The sequence below is a fragment of the Manis pentadactyla genome, chromosome 8, assembly GCF_030020395.1.
Source record: "Manis pentadactyla isolate mManPen7 chromosome 8, mManPen7.hap1, whole genome shotgun sequence".
In the NCBI taxonomy this organism is placed as follows: Eukaryota; Metazoa; Chordata; class Mammalia; order Pholidota; family Manidae; genus Manis; species Manis pentadactyla.
This window is the reverse complement of record NC_080026.1, coordinates 50,370,669-50,394,190: the sequence shown is the minus strand read 5'-3', so window position 1 is coordinate 50,394,190 and position 23,522 is coordinate 50,370,669. Positions and strand designations below refer to the sequence as shown.

The following is a 23,522-nucleotide window of genomic DNA, read 5'->3' as shown; positions in this document are numbered from 1 at the left end:
TTGCTGGTAATTGTTCTGTTCAGATTTTCTGTTTCTTCCTGGGTCAGTCTTTGAAGATTTTATTTTTCTAGAAAGTTGTCCATTTCTTGTAGGTTATCCAGTTTGTTAGCATATAATTTTTCATAGTACTCTCTAATAATACTTTTTATTTCTGTGGTGTCTGTAGTGATTTTTCTTTTCTTGTTTCTGATTCTGTTTATGTGCAGATTCTCTTTTTTTCTTAATAAGTCTGGCTAGGGGTTTATCTATTTTGTTTATTTTCTCAAAGAACCAGCTCTTGGTTTCATTAATTTTTTCTATTGTTTTATTCTTCTCAATTTTATTTACTTCTTCTCTGATTTTTATTATATACCTCCTTCTGCTGACTTTGGGCTTCATTTGTTATTCTCTTTCCAGTTTCACTAATTGTGAATTTATACTGTTCATTTGGGATTTTTCTTTCTTCTTTAAATAGGCCTGGATTGCTATATACTTTCCTCTTAGAACTGCTTCCGCAGTTGTGCTGTTATTTTCATTTTTCTCCATATATTGCTTGATCTCTTTTAATTTGGTCCTTGACACACTGATTATTTAGGAGCATGTTATTAAGCCTCCATGTGTTTGTGAGCCTTTTTTTTTTCTTTGTATAATTTATTTCTTGTTTCATACCTTTGTGATCTTAGTAGTTGGTTGGTACAATTTCAATCTTTTTGAATTTACCGAGGCTCTTTTTGTGGCCTAGTATGTGGTCTATTCTGGAAAATGTTCCATGTGAACTTGAGAAAAATATATATCCTGCTGCTTTTGAGTAGAGTGTTCTACAGATGTCTGTTAGGTCCATCTGTTCTAATGTGTTGTTCAGTGACTGTCTCCTTATTTTATGCCTGGTTGATCTGTCCTTTGGAGTGAGTGGAATATTGAAGTCTCCTAAAATGAATGCATTGAATTCTATTTCCCCCTTTAATTCTGTTAGTATTTGTGTTACATATGTAGGTGCTCCTGTGTTGGGTGCATAGATATTTATAATGGTTATATCCTCTTGTTGGACTGACCCTTTTATTGTTATGTAATGTACTTCTTTGTCTCATTACTTTCTTTGTTTTTAAGTGTATTTTGTCTGATACAAGTACTGCAACTCCTGCTTTTTTCTTACTATTAGTGGCATGAAATATCTTTTTCCATCCCTTCACTTTTAGTCTGTGTATGTTTTTGGGTTTGAAGTGAGTCTCTTGTAGGCAGCATAAAGATGGGTTTTGCGTTTCTATCTATTCTGTAACTCTATGTCTTTTGATTGGTGCATTCAGTCTATTTACATTTAGATTGATTATTGATAGATATATACTTATTGCCATTGCAGGCTTTGAATTCGTAGTTACCAAAGGTTTAAGGGCAGCTTCTTTAGTATCCAGCAGTCTCCCTTAACTCACTTATCATGTTACTATACATACAGTCTGATGGCTGTTTTTTATCTGCCTTCTTTTTCTTCCTCCTCCACTCTTTATATATTAGGTGTTCTATTCTGTATTCTTTGTGTATTGCTGGACTGACTTTGTGGGTAGCTGATTCAATTTTGTATTTGGTTAGTATTTAGTTGGTCTATGTCCTTTGCTGTGGTTTTATTTTCTCTGCTGACAACTATTTAGTCTTAGGCACACTTTCCTTAGGCACACATCTAGAGCAGTCCCATTAAAATACACTGTAGAGATGATTTGTGGGATGCAAATTCCCTCAACTTTTGCTTATCTGAGAATTGCTTAATCCCTCCTTCAAATTTAAATAATTATCTTGCTGGGTGGAGTATTCTTGTTTCTAGGCCCTTCTGTTTCATTGCACTGAATATATCATGCCACTCCCTTCTGGCCTGTAAGGTTTCTGCTGAGAAGTCTGGTGATAGCCTAATGGGTTTTCCTTTGTAGGTGATCTTTTTTCTCACCCTGGCTGCTTTTAAAAACTCTGTCCTTGTCCTTCATCTTTGCCATTTTAATTATTTTATGTCTTGGTGTTGTCCTCTTTGGGTCCCTTGTGTTTGAAGATTTGTGGACTTCCACGGACTGAGAGACTATTTCCTTCCCCACATTGGGGAAGTGTTCAGAAATTATTTCTTCAAAGACACTTTCTATCCCCTTCTCTCTCTCATCTTCTTCTGGTACCCCTATGAAGTGAATATTGTTCCATTTGGATTAGTCACACAGTTCTCTTAATATTTTTTCATTCCTAGAGATCCTTTTTTCTCTCTGCCTCAGCTTCTCTGTATTCCTGTTCTCTGATTTCTATTCCATTCAATGTCTCCTCTATCTCACCTAATCTGCTCTTAACTTGCTCCACTGTTTGTTCATTTCAGTTATCTCCCTCCTGAATTCATCCTTTAGCTCTTGTATATATTCCTGTAGCTCCACTAGCATGCTTATGAGTTTTATTTTGAATTTTTCTTCACGAACATTGGTAATTTCAGTCTCACCAAGCTCTCTTTCTGGTGTTTGAGGGATTTTGGATTGAACAAGGTTCTTCTCCCTTTTCATAGTCCTGGAGCGATGGGAGTGGTCGCCAGTGAGTGGTGCTGGTGTCAACTGGGAGGACAAAGTCCCTTCCTGCTTGCTGGTCACCATGCCTGTCTCTGCTGTCTGTGCCAGTTAACCATGCACGGGGAGCAGCCTCTGGGTTGATCCCTTAAAGTGCTGTGAGCAGGGTGGCCCTTGGGATGGCCTAGGCCAATGGTGGGGGTCGCAGGCAAGTCACTGTGATTAGAAAGCCCTTTCATGGCTCCTGGTCTCAGTGCCCATCTCTGCTGTCTGTGCCAGTCAACCAAGCACAGGGAGCAACCTCTGGGTCTGGGCCAGTTAGCAATGCACAAGGAGAAGCCTCTGCCTTAAGCTTTGTAGTTGCTGTAGGTGGGGCTGTCCCCCAGCTGGTCTACAGCAATGGCAGGGACAGTCAGTTTGTGCATAGGTGCTGGTGGGAAGGAGCAGCAGGCTACTTATCATGGTGAGGGGCATTGGGGCTGCATTGCCATCCAGGCGGATAGGGTGCCTGAAGCTCCTGAAAGTTCCCAGCCTGCTGGGCTGAGTGTGCCAGGACAATTTTGTCCACCTGTTCCTTATCTTAAACCCTTGCCCCTTTAGCAGCCCTCTTGACTGTTGAGAGGTCCCTTAAAGTACCTGCTTTTTTTTTCTCCCAGGGAAGCCGGTTGTGGGAACCTGTTAGCAGTCTTAGTCTCAGACTTTGCTTTTCAGCCCCTCTAATCTCCAGAGTACCATGCAATGTGTGTCTGTGCTCCCGGGGTAGATTTCTAGGGGTGGGTACTTAGCAGTTCTGTGCTTCCACTCCCTCCCCACTCTGATTCTTGTCCTCCTGCTGGTGAACTGGCATTGGGGGAGTGCTCGGGTCCACGGGTCACGACTTTTTACCTTACCCTTTCCTGTGAGATGTTGACTTCTCCCAGATGTAGACTGGCTGGTGTACTGTTACTTCTGGTCACTCTTTTAGGAATAGTTGTATTTGCTGTATTTTCAAAATATTTTGGGTTTTGGGAGATTTCTGCCATACTACTCACCCAGTCACCTTTTCTCCTGATACCAGTTTTAATATCCTTTAGAACCAATCCTAGCCTAACATCTTATAATCTAAAAAGTAATTTTCATAAACATTTCAATTAATGTTCTTGACATGTACCTGAGCTAGTTGTAATTGTCTACACATACAAAAGAAGTAATAGTCAACCATATAGTAACTCGTAAGCCAGTTGATTTTGATACCTGCTAATAAATTCAACCTTAACACAAGCTGAGCAGCGAAGCCCAGTGACGAGGAACACAAAGTGTCACAGGGGTGGTGAGAAGACCAGTTTCATTTCCAGCCCCCGCCGACTAACTACGGTCTCATGTCTGGGTAAGTGGCTGGTATTTCTGTCACAATGGCCTTGAAGGGATGTTGACTCTCCACAATCTCTGTTCTAGAGTGTTATTATATATTTAAGCTCCTGAAACTTAATTACACATTACATTTCCCAGAACCCAAACATTAAGTCCCATAGGAGAGTAGGGTAAAAGTCAAAGATCTGTGTAAACAGTTAATCACGGAGAAAAGATAAAACCCGCTAGCCACACAATTCTGCATTCTAATCTGCATGGTGGGGCTCTGCACTCTCATCCAGGGAAGGCACCTACTTGTGCGAAGGGCACTGCCCTCAACCATGGTGGGTCTGCGAAGCATGGCTTCGTCTGTAGAGCAAGCACAGCAAGGCTGGCCCGTGTGCAGGGGCAACAGCACTTACACTGCCCTCCAGTCAGTTCCCGGTGCTGGCCTGGAGCTTGGCTCACCACAACTGCCCCCTCCAGCAGCAGGCTTTTTGGGGTCACAAGTGAAGTGCGCGCTACCCTCGAGGTAGTTCCCAAGGCAGGAAGGCAACCCACCCTTGGCAGAGAGGGACAGTGCGTTCAGGGGGCTCGGGGCACCCAGCGGGAACATGGTGGGGCTGCCCAGCCCATCGCCCACAGTGGGCCTGGCGGCAGGGCTGGTGCTGCTGTGGGACTTGGCAGCACGCAGGAAAATGGCCTCGCATTTCTTCCGGTCCTCCCTGGGCGACAGTTCGTCGGCAGCCGGTGCCCTGCTCAGTTCTCGGATGTCCAGGCCAAGTGCCACCGACGCCAGCAGCGCAGTACAGCCAAACAGCACAGCCTCAGTTTTCTTCCTCTGGGGCGATCTGCTCAGACTACCTGTGGGGGTCCCCCAAGTGGCGCCCGTGGCAGGGCTCCCCCAGGACCTGTCCGCCCAGCCTTCAGACTCCATTGGACTCTCCCTTGGGCCCTCTCTCCAGAGTGGCAGATCCACGTGGGCCTGACTAGGTAATATCATTTGCTTTGGTTTTCTGTGTTCTAATCCATCCAGAGGAAGTTTTGATTCTTCACAAGCACCTGAATAAAGGTATAAATACATGGATGGTAGTACCATTTTAGAGTAAAAATTATTTTTGCTGTAAAATAAACCTAAAATCTAATACATTCCCAATTACAACACATGGAGTCCTTTACAGTTCAGCAAATGGTCTGTCCAGGAGGACCCTAGGGAAGGGAACCCAGAGGCTACCACTCAAAGTTCCCTGCAGACAGACCAGTGGGCAAATCACCTGTTTCCTACCCTTCAGGAAATGGATCTTCATTGGCATGGAAAATAAAACTATGGTAGAAACAAACACCATCAAGATACAGAAACACACACATATCTGCACAGACACTGTATTATGTCAAGCAAAAATCCTCATCTAAATAAACGTGCCAGGCTCCACTATCCACAGCTCTCCTCCAAGTGAAGAACTGCCAAGCCATAGATGGGCAGTTCTCAAACCATGCTGCCTGGGTCAGGAGCACCTGTATCACCTGGAAACTTGTAGAAATGGGAGTTTTTGAGCCACTCCGGATGATGGAATCAGACATTTTAGGGATGGAGCCCACAGGTCTGTTTTAATGAAACTTTACTAAAGTCTGGGGGCCACTGCAATAGAGGAAGATTCTCTAAAGAAGTTACAGTCACAAAGTGTAACAAATCATTATAGCTGAAGAGGAGGCTATAATTCTTACCTCTTAGGTGTTTATTAACAACAAATGATTAAAACTACAAACTCCTTAAGATTATTCCACAACAGAGCTTCCAATTATTTTTCCAGAACCACGTCCTTCTATACCTAAAATGTGCTCTATAACCTAGACAAGCCAGACAGCAGCTTGTCCCCCAACAGGCCCATGCTCTTCCTCTCCACTGTCCTCTTTTCTTTGATATTGCTTCCCCAAACTCCCGTCCCTCATAAAACTCTCAAAATACTGCCTAACAGGAATACGAGCCTATGGCTGCCTGACTTCTTGCATGAAATCTCACTTCCTTTGAAGCCCCTATAGCATCTTTCAGTTCTTTCCTTTCATTTACTTTTAGATCACAATCAGCTGTGTGCATGCCTGCAGATGGCCAATTTCTGACCATGTCTGTCTTTTTATCTTCTGAGGGGTCTTCTCTATACAGTGAGTAGGCATGAGATGTATTTTATTGAAATGAATGCATAGTATCTGTAATAAATAATAAATTATCAATCCATAGCTTTTAAAAAAAAGAGTGGGCTGCTGATAAGTGAAACTCATAGATTTTAAAGTATACTGAGCACTTCCTAGTGTGTGTTTACATGCACCTTCAATGATCCATCCATCATAATCTTTTCCTTCTTATGACTGATGACCAACATTTGTAGCCCCAAACCAAGATGAATATAACAATATCTACAGTCTGCTAGGACTCAGTATTCAGATGTTGAATGCATGCATTCATGCAGGCATTGGGAGCAGAGTGGTGAATAAAACTGGTAAAATCTTTGCCTTCATGGACTTGACACTCTAGTTCAGGGGGGACAGAGAACACAAACAAGTGCCAATGAAGATAAATAAGAATTTCAATAAAAGCTGAGAGCAAATAAAAATGGGTAATGAGACAGAGGAATGATAGGATGGGATACTACTTTAGCTCAGGTGGTCAGGAAAGGTTTTCACTAAACACTTGAGCTGAGATATCAATGCTGGGCCACAGAGTTAAGTTGGGGAGAGGGGCCTTCTGGCAGGACAAACAGAGAATCCTTCTGCTCATTAATCCTCTAAGTGAACTACAGTTAACTTAATGGAGACTGTTGTATGTCAACCAAATACATCCTTTTACTTCCTCTAACTGCCCTTTGGAGGAGTTATTAACAGGATCAAAATATTCTAAGAAAGAATAAAAGAATTAAGGATAAAAACTCAGGACCTCCTTGATTAATTCCTCTATCTGGACAGTCACAGATAAGAAAAAATATACTAGGGGAATAACAGTTTTATTACTATTAATTATTCTTCATTAGTTCTCCAACTCTGATGATAAATCATAGTATGTAGTAAGAGGAGAACCTCTTACCTTTATAGGTGAGAGTCAGGAAACAATAATGAATCTGACAGTAGACAGCATTTGTCCAGGAATTTACAGAGCCCTGTCTTGTGTGCACCCAATGTGTTCATGGAGATATTGATACTGAAACCACATCTTCATGACAATACAGAAGTAAAGTGACACATGGGTAGTGAGTGACAGGCATTTATAAAATTGAGCACAGAATTGATAATAAATTCAAGAAGTTTACACTGTGCTTGGCCACAAGATCACACATCTATCTTAAATTGTCAAGTATAAAGACTTATGTTGTCAAGTATAATTTCCTTTCTCTGGTGATAATAAAATTTGAAGTTTTTCAACAATTTTCATATTTCTTCAACCTTTATGTCTGAATATTGAGTAGGAATATTGAATAATGAAAATAACTGATTCATTTAAATTAGAGATTCCAATGTAATACTCTCCAAGCAATAGTTTTCCATAGATAACCTACTTGACAAGATTTCACCAAGAGGTAGTAAGATATCTAGAAGCCCACTCCTTAATCTCAGAATTTCTATTTTCATATTTTCTATCACCTATATTAAATTTATTTAGCTCTATATAATTAACTATGATACTAATTTTTCTGGTAAACCATAGGAGTTACAAATTCCCAATTAACAATGTAGAGCCTAATGACCTTTTGCCATAAAGACTTATAGGACGGGAAACTACATTTGTGCTTAAGTATAGGTACAAGCAATGCTAGGACAGAAGACCCTTGAACAACATGGGTGTGAACTGCTCAGGTCCACTTGTGTGTGGATTTCTTTTCAATAAATATACTGGAAAATTTTTTGGAGACTGCAACAATTTAAAAAAATATTTTCTCTAGCTTACTGTAAAAACACAGTGTGTATATAAAATATGTAAAAATTGACAGTTTATGTTATCAGTAAGGCTTCCAGCTAACCCTAGGTTATTAGTAGATAAGTTTTGGGGGAGTCAAAAGTTATATGGGGATATCTGGCTGCACGGTGCAGGGAGTCAACACCCCTAATCCCATGTTTTTCAAGGGTCAACTGTACTTGCTAACCTCTCCTATGCTACTTAAATGACTATTTGTAGCAAAGCTTCTGGAACACTCAGATGCTAAGTGTAATTCAAACATAGTTTATTTCCTGAAGTACATTTACCTGGCTGGTCCACAAATAATGAAGCCAATGGCATGTTTTTCTGATTTTTTATTAAGAGAGTTGACCAAGGACTGTTGCCATCTGAGAGAGGTCTTACTCTACAAGAGAAAGATGTTAGTTTTTATACTGATATAATAGCACCACAAAACATTAAGTTTTGGCATATACATGCCAAAAATATTTTTAAGTACTAAAGAGAACACATTTCACATTTGCATTCTGTGTTTTGAAGAGCTATGAAAGTACAAATAAAACTTTTAAAAATGAGACAGAGAATACATCAGAGAAGGTTTTTAACTGCTTAACTAAAATTAATTTAGTATGGTAAACTGACCCTAGAAATTAAACTAATATTCTGGTATCTTTGTATATCATTCTGATTGCTTTCTAAATTACACATGCCCAATGCACTATTTTAAAAGGCACTGCTGTTTGTCACAGTGTACACAGGAATGCCATGAGATGTCACTCACCTTTCTCTGCAATCAGTTCTTTCTTTCATTTGAACTGAATTTGGTCCCCAGGTACAACCCTTTTTCCTGAAATTCCTTTTTACATCTTCAAATTCTTCTTGCCGACAGACTGTGCTCCTTCCCCAAGTTTTATTGCTTCCATCTGAAGTCACTAGACAGAAAGCATCAATCATTAACCAATTTAAAAAAACTTAAATGAATCAAATCAATTGTAGAACTACTTTACTCAAGACATGTAAACAATGGAGAAACAAGAGAGAAATTATCTTTCACTTGGCAAACTTCTTTCTCTAATTGTGAAAATAGCAAGGATAGTGGAACAAATCGAAAGACAGAAATTTGAATTAGCAACAAAGATCTCATATCTGTGCTGCAACAGGATTTCATTTTATTTGGGGAAAAAATAAGAGCATTTGAATATTGAACTTAAATTTTTTAGCCAAATCAACTGAAGTTCTGAACCTAAAGAACAAAGGCATATATTAAAATTGTGATTAAAGCCTGTTTTTTGTCAGTTACACAATTTTACTCAGTCACGACAGCAAATTGACTATAATTACCTTTTAAAATCTGAAACTATTTAACTGTTTCCCCATGTCTTGCCTTTTTTCATTGCTTCATAGGAATTTAGTCATGCTTAACATCCACATTTACTGGCACACGTATTTGCTGTCCCTCTAGCCTTTAGTGCACTTATAGTTGACCTGGAAATCACTGGAGGAAATGGCTACTATTACCAAACACTTAGAAAGCAATCCTGTAACATACTAGATGTTCTAAAAACACAATTTAAAACATTATGACATATCTACACAGTGGAATACTCTGCCACCATAAAAAATAAGGTACAGATAAAATGTGTTTGTATATTATATATAACCCATTTTCACTAAAAATTTGTTTATGCATGTGTGTATATATACACACATATGTAGAAAGCAAAAGTTAATAAATATAGATATCAAACCTTCATTAAAGCTTTTACCTTTGAGGGAGATGATTGCTTAGGTAAAGAGGGACATTTAACTTCTTTATATTATTCTTTTAAATTGGTGGCATTATGGGTGATGTCTGATTTGTGTGTGTTTCAGTATTTCCACATTTTAAAATATACATATACATGTGTACAAATGTGTTTGTGCATATATATGTGAATGCGTGGATATATGTACATAGGTATGTGTCTGGCCATCTTGAATAAGCTGTTTACTTTTTTAACTGAGAGTCTTAGGACAGAATTAGAGAGGAATGGGTCAGCAATTTCAATTCACTGAGAGCATTAGAGTTAGAGCAGGAAGAGTTTCAGGTTGGGTATCTGGAGACCTGTGATTCTCTCAAATGCACTTTACCAGCCGATGGTCCCAGAGCTAGCAACCACCTCTCAGTTCAGTTTCCTCATCTTCTTCCTCCCTCTCTTGATTCACTGTTCTGTTTTTTCTTGCTCCAACATTTAGTGGCACATTAATTGTATGAAAAGGCTGGAAAGGTATGTGAAGCATCCACACACTGGAGACTGTGTCTGAATCCACTTTTACTGCTTGGTAGCTACCGAGTGAGGCTAACTTTCAAAACTTCTCTTTGCCTCACTGGGGATCACAACAGTATTTACTATATCAGGCTTTTTTGAGAATTAAAGGAATTGACACAAGGAACAGCTGAGAATGACATGTGGTACGGCTGAGTGCCTGGTGCGCAGTGACCATGACTGTCACTGCGCCAGGCGCCGGGCCACAGAGTCTCTGCCTCTATGGGACATGGTTTGCTTCCTACCTCATCGCAGACTCGTCCTCACTGCACGTCGCTAGCAGCTTCCGTGGTTTTTGTTTGTTCATGATGCAGATGGATAAGACAGAGTGGAATGGGGAAGGGTGACTGATATCTTCAGCTTGTATCAAACATCTCCTAGTAGAAATAAGTGCTCTAAGTTTACAAGCCATTATGATGCTCTGTTATTGGAAAATATTCCCAAGGTGTACAATGGCAGCAGATTCCTGAAATAACAGGAGGCTGTGTGACTTTTCTATTTGATTCTATTAGACAACAGGAAAGAGGTGTGTTTTGCCTTTGAGGATAAGACATCAACCATAACGTGCACTGAAACTTAAAATTCTCAGAGGATTAGTGAATTCCACTGTTTCTTATTCTCAAAGAGAAGGGTGCCTTAAATATGGTATCATGTAACAATACCAATCATTAGTATAAGCCAGAGGAAGTTACAGTCAAAGAAAAATGGTAAGAAGATATTTTGTGTGAATATCAGACTGAACTCTTAAGCAGACAGTGATTCTTTTCATGAGGGTGGAATACCCATGCTATTATCCAAAGTCAAGCTTATAGTGTAAGGCCCTTTACCTTAGTATTCCTTAAAAATTCTTTTGGGGTAGTCCCTCTTTGTTGAGTTTCACTAAAATGATTCCCATCTTTCTCAATATATAGTTATCCTTTCCTTCAGTTTCAGCGGTTTTATTTATTTATTTTTGCTTCTTATGATGCAATTTTTCTCACTCAAGTTTACTCACATTTCCCCATATTTGGTCCAGGGGAAAAGGCCAGATAACATCCACACCTCTGAATGAAAAGAAGTCCATTCCCCTGAATCAGGTGTGCATACAGATGTGCCACGACCCACCCGAGAGGCCAAATCTTCACGGAGAACATATACTAATGCTAGAAGGCAGGCTGCAGTGGAGGAACAACACTGGACATCAGCTGCCAACACACAGAGAGCTCCTACCATGTGCCAGGCACCATTCTACATGCTTTTATACATCTGACCTTTTTAAAATACTATCATCCCCATTTTGCAGAAATGGAACCTGAGCATGATGAGATTAAGGAACCTGTCCAAAATCACAGCACAGTAGGCCCAGAGCTGGGCCTCAGTCCCAGGCAGTGTGGCTCCAGGATCCATGTCCTTAACTGCTGTACTATACTGACTGGTGAGAGCTAGGGGACATCCATGCACACTAGTAACCAGAGGGGACCCAGGAACGAAGCAATAGGAAGGTACCTGGGGACAGAAAGAAGAGCAGAAGGATTTGGGTTAAAGGATGTGAACAAACAGTTCCTGCACACAGAGCCAGTCCTGTTGAAAGATGTGGGCTTGAGTGTTTTCCCCCACTCCTTCACAGGATGAATGTTGAGGCCCTTGCTGTTTGCGGGAGATGGGTGCTCCTTGAGCTGGTTTCACTTCGGCTCACAGGGTTAGAAGTTATCTGAAATCCTAAAGTATTCAACTTAACTAATATAAATCTTCAGGCTAGCCAGGCATATCCAGATATAACTACCCCAACTCAATGAGGTGGGTATTCACAATTAAAGACTGTCAAGACAGGAATTCTCATTCACTGCTGAGGAAAATGCAAAATGGCACAGCTACCTGGGAAAACAGCATGGTGGTTTCTTACAAACTAAATATACACCAGCAATTGTGCTCCTTGGTATTTATCCAAAGGAGTTGAAAACTTTTTCACAAAAAGCTACATACAAATGTTTACAGCAGTTTTATTTCTAATTGTCAAAACTAAAGTTCGGAAGCAACCAAGACATCCTTCAGTAGGTGAATGGATAAACTGTGGTAAATCCATACAATGGCATATTATTCAGCACTAAAAGAATCACTTATGAAGACATAAAAGACATGGAGCAATCTTAAATGCGTATTGCTGAGTGAAAGAAGCCAATCTGAAAAGGCTGTGACCTGTTTGATTCCAATTACATGACATTCTGGAAAAGGCAAAACTATAGAGACTGTAAAAGGATCAGCAGCTGCCAGGGGCTGGGGAGAAGGGATGAGTAAGTGGACACTGAGGATGTTTAGAGCAGTGTGACTATTCTGGGTGACACTATAATGGTGGCCACATGTCATTATACATCTGCCCACACTCAGAATACACAACATCAAGAGTGACCCTAATGTAAACTATGGGTTTTGGGTGATGACAATGGGGATGTGTCAGTGTGGGTCCATCGACTGTAACAAAGATACCACTGTGGTGCTGGATGTTGACAGTGGGAGAAGCTGCGTGTGGGGTGGGGTGGGGGCATATGGGACTCTCTGTTCCTTCTTCTAGATTTTCTGGTTAACCTAAAACAGTCCTATAAAAGTAAAAGTCTTAATATACATCCTCCCCTCCAAAATATGTATATACACACAGGAAGACAACGGAGAGGCGGGCAGAGAGCAGAGCAGCAGAAACGGAGGCGTGGTGACTTCTCGTTCTCCTTCCTTCCCGAGCTGACAAGCCTGACATTCTCTTTGTTGGTTATAATTCAACCCTTACTCTGTCCAGCAAAGGCAAGGTACAAAGGACAGCTTTATGAAGAATGCTTTCTCAGAAAAACAAAGTAGTTACAATAAAATGATGACTTTAAGTTCTAAGGTCATATATTTATTTAGATTCTTTTTCTTCAACTATGGAGAGATGGGTCTCCTGGGAGCTTTAACAACCACAACAAAAATACATCTTTGCTGGTGCCAAGGTTTCGATTATCTAGAGAAGAAAAAAAGAAGAAGAAATGGATTGCAGGCCTGATTACAGAAAATATTCTTTTGGAATTTCTTTCTCCAAATGAGAATGGTAAACAAAATTAAGCTTGATGGAGAAGGGAGAGGATCCAGAATGATTATGTAGCATGCTGGCCTGTAAATGAAATGCATGTTTCTTTTGCTTAGCACACTTTTAGGGTTTATTTGGGCTCACCTTTGAAAAAAATCAGTAGTTTTATTTCATTGCATTATACTTTGATTCAGGGTCTGACTGAAATGCTCACAGGGCAAAGGTGCCAGCAAATTACCTATATGTACTTTTCCACCAGGCTGAAAACTCTTTGTAAAACTAAAATACTACATGATATTTTGAAGTATTAGGTGGGCCAATACAACCAAAGTTAAATCTCAAAAAGCAAATTTTTTTTTTTACAAAACAAGGAAAGAATGGAAATAAACTCGAATTCTTGTTTTCATTTTTCCAAATATCCATAAATATGCCACTGATATAATTAGGTTATTTTAATCTTACATGCAAGTGTTTAACAAAATGTTTCAAGATACGGTATTCCACTTCCTATTCTGTGGTCTGGTTACATCACCAATTGCATAGAGTCTAAAAATCATTAATTGTGAAAATATGAAATTATTCTACACAACAAAGGAAACCATCAGTAAAATGAAAAGGCAACCTGCTGAGTGGAGAAAGTATTTATATATCATAGAGCTGATAAGGGGTTAACATCCAAAAATTATAAGGAACAACTCAATAGCAAAAAAAAACAAGCAATCCAATTAACAATGAACAGAAGATCTGGTTAGACATTTTTTCAAAGAAAACACACAGCTGGCCAACAGGTACATGAAAAGATGTTCAACATCACTAATCATCAGGAAAATTCAAATCAAAACCACAATCACTTCATATCTATTAGAATGGTTATTATTAAAAAGACAAGGAATAACAAGTGTTGGTGAGGCTATGGAGAAAAGGGAACGCTCATACACTGCTGGTGGGAATGTAAACTGGTGCAGCCACTGTAGAAAGCAGTATTGAGGTTCCTGAAAAAATTAAAATTAGAACTACAAATTGTCACCGAGATGCTGACACAGGTCATTCCTGACTTTACAGCCCTTCAAAAGAAGAACAATTAACAACCATTCAAGGACAAGACAGCACTGAGAGAATCCGGAACACAGAGGTGAGGCTGCAGCATCCTCTGTACCTCAGAGACCAAGGTTTCATCAGAAGGTGGAAGAAGCCACTACATGCCAACTACACTGCCCCTTCCCTAGACCAGCACACACCCTGAGGAGAGGTCCTCCTGAGCCTCCCATGCCTCCACTGGGAAAAAATAACCTGGGGGGACCCCAGTACTACAGTTCACTCTGTGGGAGCCGCTACTCTGATCTCACTGCACAGGATTGCAGGGGAATCTGCAGGGTCCAATCATGGAACCTGGCTGTGAGTGAGGAGCAGGGAGGGCCTTGCATGAGCCTTGCAATGACCAGCACACAGACCCTGGCACTCCCAATTCATCTGGGTGTTACACAAGTAGTAATCCCAACCAGTGGCTCTGTTCATCTGCAGAACCAAGTTGGGCTGCACTCTGACCAGGGAACTCAGTGGGGTGCTGATCTACCTGGTTCGGGTCCTAAAATGAGAGTTCTGCTGGCTTTAGAGTTGATATTGCCCAGGCAAGGTGCTGATCTCAGCCCCAACTACTGTGGCAAGTGCTTTCCAACCCCTTCTGACCAGAAGGTCAGGTAACTCCTAGAAGCCATGTGGCCTAGCAGTGCTTGAACTAAGAGGCAGGCAGGTAGAGCCAATAGTTTTCAGAGCAAAGCCAGTGATCCTGCTCAGCCAAAGAACTTAAGCTGCAGGCTGGCTTGTGTTAAGATAACAAAAGAGTTTGGGAGGTGCTTCTACCACTGCACTCTAATTCATAATCCTGCTCATCATTGAATATAGCCTTCAGTCAGTGCCACCTGAGAACTAACCAAAACACACAGGAATCTGCAAAGCCCATTTGACAGCTCTATGTACAGTGCATATCTGTTAGATCACAGTCTTAACAAATTTAAGAAGATTGAAATTATACCAATGATCTTCTTTGAATACAATGGCATGAAACTAGAAATCAATGATAAGAGGAAAACTAGAAAATTCATGAACACATGGAAATTAAACAGCAGTCCTGAATAATCAATGGTTCAAAGAAAAAAGTAAAGGGGAAGTAAAAGTTTACTGAGACAAATGAAAATGGAAACACAACATACCAGAACTTGTGCAACAGAACAAGGGCAGTTCTGAGAGAAGTCTAGAGTAATAAACACCTACATTAAGAAGCAAGAAAGATTCCAAAGAAACAGCCTAACTCTGTACCTCAGAGAACTAGAAAAAGAAGAACAAACTGGGGCCAAAGTTAGCAGAAGAAAGGACATAATAAGGATTAAAGCATAAATAAATAAACAACAGAAAAGCAATAGAAAAGATTAACCAAACTAAGAGTTGGTTCTTCAAAAAGATAAACTGACAAACTCTCAGCTAGATTAACCAAGGAAAAAAGGAAAGGACCTAAATCAACAAAATTGTAAATGAAAAAGGAGACACTACAACTGGTACCAAAGAAATTCAAAGGAATATAAGAGGATACTATGAATAACTATACACCAACAGACTGGAAAACCTAGAAGAAATGGAAGAATTCTTAGAACATAGAACCTACCAAGACTGAATCAGGAAGAAATAGAAAACCTGAGTAAACCAATTACTACTAAGGAGATTGAACCAGTAATTGAAAATCCCCCAAATAAAATTCCAAGACCAGATGACTTCACTTGGGAATTCTACCAAACATTTAAAGATGAATTAATACCAATCCTTCTCAAACTCTCTCCCCCAAAAATCAGAGAGAGAGAAAAATACTCCCAAACTCATTTTATAAGGCCAGCAATATTCTGAAATCAAAACTAGAAAAGGACACTACTAACAATAAAATACAGGTCAATATCCCAGATAAATATAGATGTAAAAATTCTCAATAAAATATTAGCAAACTAAATTCAGTAGTACATTTAAAGGATCATTCACCAGGATCAAATGGGATTATCTGTGGGATGCAAGGATGGCTCAACCTACATAAAACAATCAATGTGATGCATGCACCCCATTAATAAAATGAAAGAATAAAGAAAAAATAAGGAATAAAGGAAAGGAATCATATGATCATCTCAACAGATGTAGAAAAAGCATTTGATAAAATTCAACATCTATTCATCAAATAACTCATAATAAATTAGGCACAGAAGGAACAAATCTCAAGGAAATAAATGACAGGCCCACAGATAATATCATACTTAATGGCAAAAGGTTCAAAGTTTTTCCTCTAAGATCAGGAACAAAGACAAGGTTGTCCACTCTCTCCACTCTTATTCAACATAATACTAGAAGTCCTACCTAAAGCTATTAGTCAAGAAAAAGAAATAAAAGGTATCAGAATTGGAAAGAAAGGAATAAAATCCTATCTGCAGATAACCCGATTTTATATGTAGAAAATCGTGAACACTCAAAAAACCCTGATAGACCTAATAAATGAATTCAGTAAAATTGCAGGGCACAAAATGAACATAGAAACAAATCAACAGCATTTCTATATACTAATGAATCTTCTGAAAAAGAAATAAAGAAATAGATCCCACTTATAATAACATTAGAACAATAAAATAATTGGGAATAAATTTAACTAAGAGATAAAAAATATCTCTATTTTGAAAACTACAAGACTGATGAAAGAAATCAAAGACACAAATAGATGGAAAGGTATCCCATGTTCGAGGATTGGAAGAATTTCATGATTAAAATGCTAATACTACTCAAAGCCATCTATAGATTCAATGCAAACCCTACCAAGATGCTAAAGGCATTTTATACAGAAGTAGAAAAAACATTCCTAAAATTTATATAGACCCACAAAAGACTCCAAAGAGCCAAAGAAGTCCTGAGAAAGAAGAACAAAGCAGGAGGCATCACACTTCCTGAATGCAAACTACTCCATAAAGCTATAGTCACTTAACACTACGGTTATGGCATAAAATCAGACAAGTAGGTCAATGGAAGAGAATTGAGAGCCCAGAAATAAACCCAAGTGTAAACAGTAATATTTGACAAGGAAGCCAAGAATATTAAATGGAGAAAAGACATTCTCTTCAATAAATGGTGCTAGGATAACTGGATATACCCAAGTAAAAGAATGAAACTGGACACCTACCTTATACTGCTCACAAAAATTAACTCAAAATTAATTAAATACATAAATGTAAGGCCTGAAACCATGAAACTCCTAGAAAGAAACATGGGATTAAGGTTCCTTGACATAGGGTCTTGGTAATGATGTTTTTGATACAATACCTAAAACACAAGCAACAAAATAAAGAATAAAGTGACACTACGTCAAACGAAAAAGCTTCTGTACAGCCAAAGAAACCATCAACAAAGTGAAAAGACAACCTACAGAATGGGAAAAATTTGCAAATCATATATCTGATAAGGGGTTAATTTCCAAAATATAAAGAACTCATACATCTCAATAGCAAAAAAAAACAAACAAAAAGCACCCAGTTAAAAATGGGCAAAGAAACTGAAAAGACATTTTTCCAAACATACATGAATAGCCAACAAGCATATGACAAGATACTCAGCATCACTAATCATTAGGAAAATGCCAATTAAACCCACAAAATCACTGCACATCTGTTAGAATAATGGCTAGTATAGAAAAGACAACAGATAACAAATGCTGGAGAGAATGTGGAGAAAAGGGAACCCTTGTGCATTGTTGGTGGGAATACAAGTTGGTACAGTCACTACGGATAACAGTATGGAGGATCCTCAAAAAATTAAAAATAGAATTACCATATACCCCAGCAATTCCCAACTTCTGGGAATATATCCAAAGGAAATGAAAACACTAACTTGAAAAGATATCTGTACCTCTATGTTCAAAGCAGCATTATTTCTGATAGCCAAGACACAGAAGCAACCTAAACGTCCACCAATGGATGAATGGATAAAGAAGTTGTATACACACACATGTACAAACACAATAAAATTTTATTCAGCCATAAAAAAAAAGGAAATCCTAGCATTTGCAAACAACATGGATAGACCCCTGAAGACATTATGTTAAGTGAAATAAGTCAGAGAAAGACAAATACTGTACCATCTCACTTACATGTGGAATCTAAAACAAAACAAACAAACTCATAAAAAAAAGAGATCAGACTCTTGTGATTATCAGTGGCAGAGGGTGGAGGATGGGGAATTGGAAGAAGGGGGTCAAAAGGTACAAACTTCCAGTTATAATGCTAGGGATGTAATGTACAAGGTGACTATAGCTAACACTGCTGTATACAGGGAAGTTGTTAAGAGAGTTAACCCTAAGAGTTCCCATCACAAGGAGAAAGGTTTTTTTCCTTTTCTCTTTTTCCTTTCTTTTTACTATATCTATATGAGAAGATGGTTGTTACTGAACCTACTGTGGCAACCATTTCACAATATATGTAAATCAAACCATCAAGCTGTACTCCTTGAACTTGTACATTGATGTCTGTAAATTATTTCTCAATAAAACTGGAAAAAAATAGAACTACCATGTATGATTTAGCAATTCCATTTCAGATATTTAGCTGAAGGAAATGAAAACACTAACAAAAACACTAATAAAAAAACTCAGAAAGGCCCACCCAAGCTGGTCAGTGTTCCTCCTTCTTGCAAGGACTGGAACTGCCCAGGAAGAGAAGAAGGCTGAACATTCCCATGGCCGCCCACTGTTGGGGTGCCCAGTACCCGGTGCAGCCCACCCCTGCTTCCATGCACCCTCGTGTTCACTGCAGCATTATTACCAAAGCCAAGACATGGAAGCAACCTAAGTGTCCATCAGTAGATGAATGGATAAAGAAAAGGTGGTACATATATATAAACAATGGAATATTATTCAGCCATAAAAAAGAAATCTTGCTATTTGTGACAATATGAATAGGCCTTGAGTGTTTTATGCGAAGTAAAATAAGTCAGAGAAAAACAGATACTGTGTGATCTCACTTATATGTGGAATCTAAAAAAAAGGAAAAAAAATCGAACTCATGGAAACAGAACAGATTGGTAGATGCCAGAGGCAGGGGTTGGTGGAGTGGGTGAAATGGGTCAAACAGTACAAACTTGTGGTTATGAAATAAATAAGTCCTGGGGACATTACAGTCACTACAGTTAGTAATACTGTATTTCATATTTGAAAGTTGTTTAGAGAGTTGACCTTAAAAATTCTCATCAAAAGAAAAAAAAATTTGTGACTGTGTATGGTGACAGATGTTAAAGACTTACTGTGGTCAACATCTTGCAGTCTATACAAATAGCAGATCATTATACTGAAACTAGTATGTTTCAATAGCAGTCTATACAAATAGCAGATCATATACAAACTAGTATGATGTTGAAGGCTTACACTGTATAGCTCGGAGTCTTGGAATCACAGTGGGGCTACTGGGTGGACTGGCACTGCTGCTGTTCAAACTCCTCCGTTTGTCCAAGTTGGGAGAAGCCTGCACAGTTATTTTGTGCTGGAAATCTGTTGAATAAGGAAAAAAAAGAGAATTCAGATTTCATGGTTTTAAGTTATATTCACAGCCACTTCTTTAGCATACAGAGGTGACAGCAAAAGTTGCCAGACAGTAAGAATGAAGTATATCTCAGAGTGTTTCTCACTTATCTCCAATTCGGGGTTCAAGTCAATAAATAATGACTCAGAGTCTATGATACATTAGGAACAATGCAAACATAAGCACACATAAAGCAATGAAATATTCCTGAGTACTTGCAGAACTTTCTGGGAAGAGTTACCTTCATTTAGTCTGACAAAGTTAACAACAAAATTAAAACAGAAGACCCCTGGGTGTAAATGAGTCCCAGTTCTGTTGCTAACAAATTATGCGTCACAAGCCAGTAAAGAGTCTCTTGGAGACTGCCTTGTCAACTAGATGGGAACACACAAATACCTCACACGGTCGCTGTAGTGATTAAAACAGAAAACCCAGGTTACATGGGGTTCAGGACATGCTACCCCAAGTATCTTCCTAACCTACATATTTCTACACACACTTCCACCCTTCATCAAACCTAGCGAAAATATTTTGCCTTTGGCCTTCATTTCCTCCTGGAGTCTTCTGTGTCACATAAAACTTGAATTAAATTTTTACGCTTTTACTGTTGATCTGTCTTTGTCAGTTTAATTTTCAGACCCAGCCAGGGACCCTAAGAGGACCAAGGACACACTGCCTCCCAACTCGGCTAGAGTTAACAGCATATGTGATCAAGTTACCCTACAAATGACAGTTACTATTACCTAACTGTAATAGAGTAGCTGTTGTAACAGAGATGGGCCAAGAGCTATGGGAATAATGAAAGAAACAGCAATATTACCAGAGGGAAGAGGACAGCATCTGGGAAAACTTTGTTAACTGTCAGAAAAATAAGAACTGTCTGAACTTAAGCACAGGTAAAAGAAATGACTGTGTGTTGTCAGTGCAGTGCTGAGCTAACCTCTGCTTTTCTATTGAGTGGCCTAGTTTTACAATTCAGTAGGGGCAGAGATTAATTTGTAGATTTTGTCTGGAGATGCTGCAAATAATTTCTGTCTGGCATAAAAGACAATCCCAGAAGTTATGACTCATTGCCATATTGGGAATTAACCAGGCTTGTTTTTAACCTACCAATCTAAATTGAACATTCCTTCATTAAATTGCCCATTAACACTTAGCTTCTCAAATTCTCATTTGACCCAACATTAACTGGTTCTCTCATTAATTAATTAACTAAAATATTTGATACATGTTCATTTCATATTTGCAGAAGAGCTACAACTTGCCTTTTTTGAAAATGATACTTTAAAGAACTTTAAAGAACCACCTGCTATCTGAAATGAGGAGGAATTAGAATTTGATATGCAAGACATCTATCCAATTATTCATGCTAGAAATTTGAACATTTTCCTGGATATTTTCTTCTCCTTGACCCTCCACATCCAATCAAACACAAAATATCTTGTCATTTCTGCATTATATATTCTTCCTAGAATTACACTCAATATATTTATATTCTAGCTCCTGGAGTTAGCGAACTCCAAATGTGAATCCCAGTTTATCACTTACTGGCCATATGAATTTTGGGGAAGTAGTCCTACTTCATAGGACAGCTATGAAAAATCAGATACAAAGAAATATATATAGAATACACAGAGCAGGGCTCAGGACACAAACACTCTGTACATGTCAGTGATTCTTTTTGCTTTCTCCATCTTTGCTGCCACTGCCATTTCATGCTGAGGCTGCTACAATTCCTCAGTCCATCTTCCTGCATCTCAACACTTGGCCCCTCTGGTGTGCCTCACAGCAGTCAGAAACAGTTTTGAAAATGCATGCCGGACCATGTCATTCCTCACAGCAGTCAGAAACAGTTTTGAAAATACATGCCAGACCATTTCATTCCCCTGCTTAAATTCTTCAAAGGCTTTGCATAATCCTTACTACAGATCACAACTGTAACATGCTCTGTGAGCCCCTGTGAATCTGAGTCTGGATTCCTGGTGCGGCTCCAGCCTCACCCTTCCCAGTTCTTGCGTAACTCATTGTGATCTAAACCAGGGGTCAGCAAACTTTTCCTGTAAAATGTCACACTAAATATTCCAGGCTTCGTAGGCCACATGGTCTTAGTCACAACTACTCTAGGTTATCTGCCAGTGTGACGAGAAATCAGTCATACACGATCCATAAATGAATGTGTTCCTGTAAAATCTGATGGACACTGCAATTTCAATTTCATATAATGTTCATGTGCCATGAAATATTCTTATTCTTTTCAAGTATTTAAAAGTGTATAAACCATTCTTAGCTCGTGGGCTATATAAAACAGATGACAGGCTGGCCCATGGGGCAGAGTTTGCTAACCCCTGGTCAAACCACATGGGTCTTTATTCAATTACTGGAAGAAGCCAGGCCTCTGTTGCATGCGCTCTCTGCCTGTTCTCTTCCTTCCCCTCTCTGTATCTGGTAAATCCCTACTTCAAGTCTCAATTTAAATGTTACTTCTTTAGGACAATACTTCTTATGATCTCAGACCAAGTGACATCTTTCTGTTACTCACTGATATTTCTCTCATAGTAGTTAATAATTATAGCAAGTAAATCAGTATTTAATTATCAGCTTAAGGCCCCCCCCCACCCCATACAGTGTCAGCTGTCTATGGGCAGGGCCATGATATTCCCCACTGCAGCAGAATCTCTGTCCAAACTGGTAAAGTTCCTCATACATTAAAGGTATTAATAAATCTTTGCTGAATGAGTATTTTCTCTGTTTAAGATTATAATTAAATGAGGGCAGAGGTCATGTTTACTTTATTATAACCCATAGTACTTGGAACATGGTAGTGTTTGTTGAATAAAAAATTGTGCAAGGTTTTGCAATAGGATCCAACTAGTGCTTAGAGTCCTAATTGCAGAGAAATACATAGCAGGATGCAGGGTGGTTTGGACCACAAAGCAAATGGAAATGAAGACCAGATGGGAGGCTTCTTCTATCTACCAAGTATGAAATTATGAAAGATCTGATGAGAGACAAGTTTAAGTAAAGGATAGATGCCAAAGATAGTTCAGCAGGACATGATAACTGGCTCGGGATTGGGGTTTGAGGGGCAAGGGGGTGTGGTAAAAGAAATATTCTTACCAATAGATATGGAAGAGTTCATTTTAGATTGAGGTGCTCTATAAAGGTTCAACTAGCCCCATGATGTGTAATAACGTCATGGAAGTGGATTCTCCACGACATTTTATAGCAGGAGGAGCCTCCAGCCCAGAGCAGAAGGCAGGCTTGGGCTTGCAGGCCTCAGAACTAGAACACAGAACCAGGTTACAGCATTTGAATGATAAAGTATATGGGAAAAACGATGGTCGGGTATTGAGCATGGAACATTTCCAAGACCAAGGACGAATAGCCAAGATACAAGGCTAGGTTTTAACAATACATGATTTTAACAATATATTAAATATTATGTTAACAACATGTTAACAGTAACAAGATGTTAACAATTTTAATAGTAACAAAATTGGAAGTGCTTCTGATCTCAAAAAAGACTAATTTCACTCAGAAAAAAATAAGGCACTCCATGTTTTAAACATAAAGAGAATATTCCTTATTAACATCCCTGTCCTCATGAAGCAGGGAAAGGTTGATTCTGTCCCAGTTATATATTTAAGAAAACTAAAGCTGAATTAAGTCACCCTGGCTGAAGTTCAGTTTTTCTTTGTACTAGATAGAACAATCATTCAAAACATATGCTCATAGCAGATTATCATGTGGTTCACAAGCTTTTGGGTAAAATCTGTATTTGTATTTTTATTGGCAATATTTATACCTCATTGAGGAAACTAATAAAGTTTCAGTGGGAATAAATCA

At 39.0% G+C, this 23,522-nt stretch overlaps 1 protein-coding gene across 2 annotated transcripts in view; it reads right to left on the bottom strand.

Annotated features, from left to right (window-relative positions):
* Positions 1-23,522, bottom strand: part of MAP3K21 (mitogen-activated protein kinase kinase kinase 21) — a 70,212-nt gene that overhangs the window by 4,466 nt on the left and 42,224 nt on the right. The window contains exons 6-9 of one of the 2 annotated variants that reach the window (XR_005031534.2): positions 19,523-19,645; positions 8,531-8,681; positions 8,058-8,155; positions 4,143-4,889 (exon numbers count right to left, since the gene is read on the bottom strand). Coding sequence is in view for 1 of the 2 variants with exons in the window: in XM_036919245.2 (XP_036775140.2) it covers positions 4,389-4,889; positions 8,058-8,155; positions 8,531-8,681; positions 19,523-19,645 (873 nt within the window). In the remaining variant the exon portion in view is untranslated. The remainder of the gene's footprint in view (positions 1-4,142; positions 4,890-8,057; positions 8,156-8,530; positions 8,682-19,522; positions 19,646-23,522) is intronic. The other variant, XM_036919245.2, reaches the window with a different exon arrangement.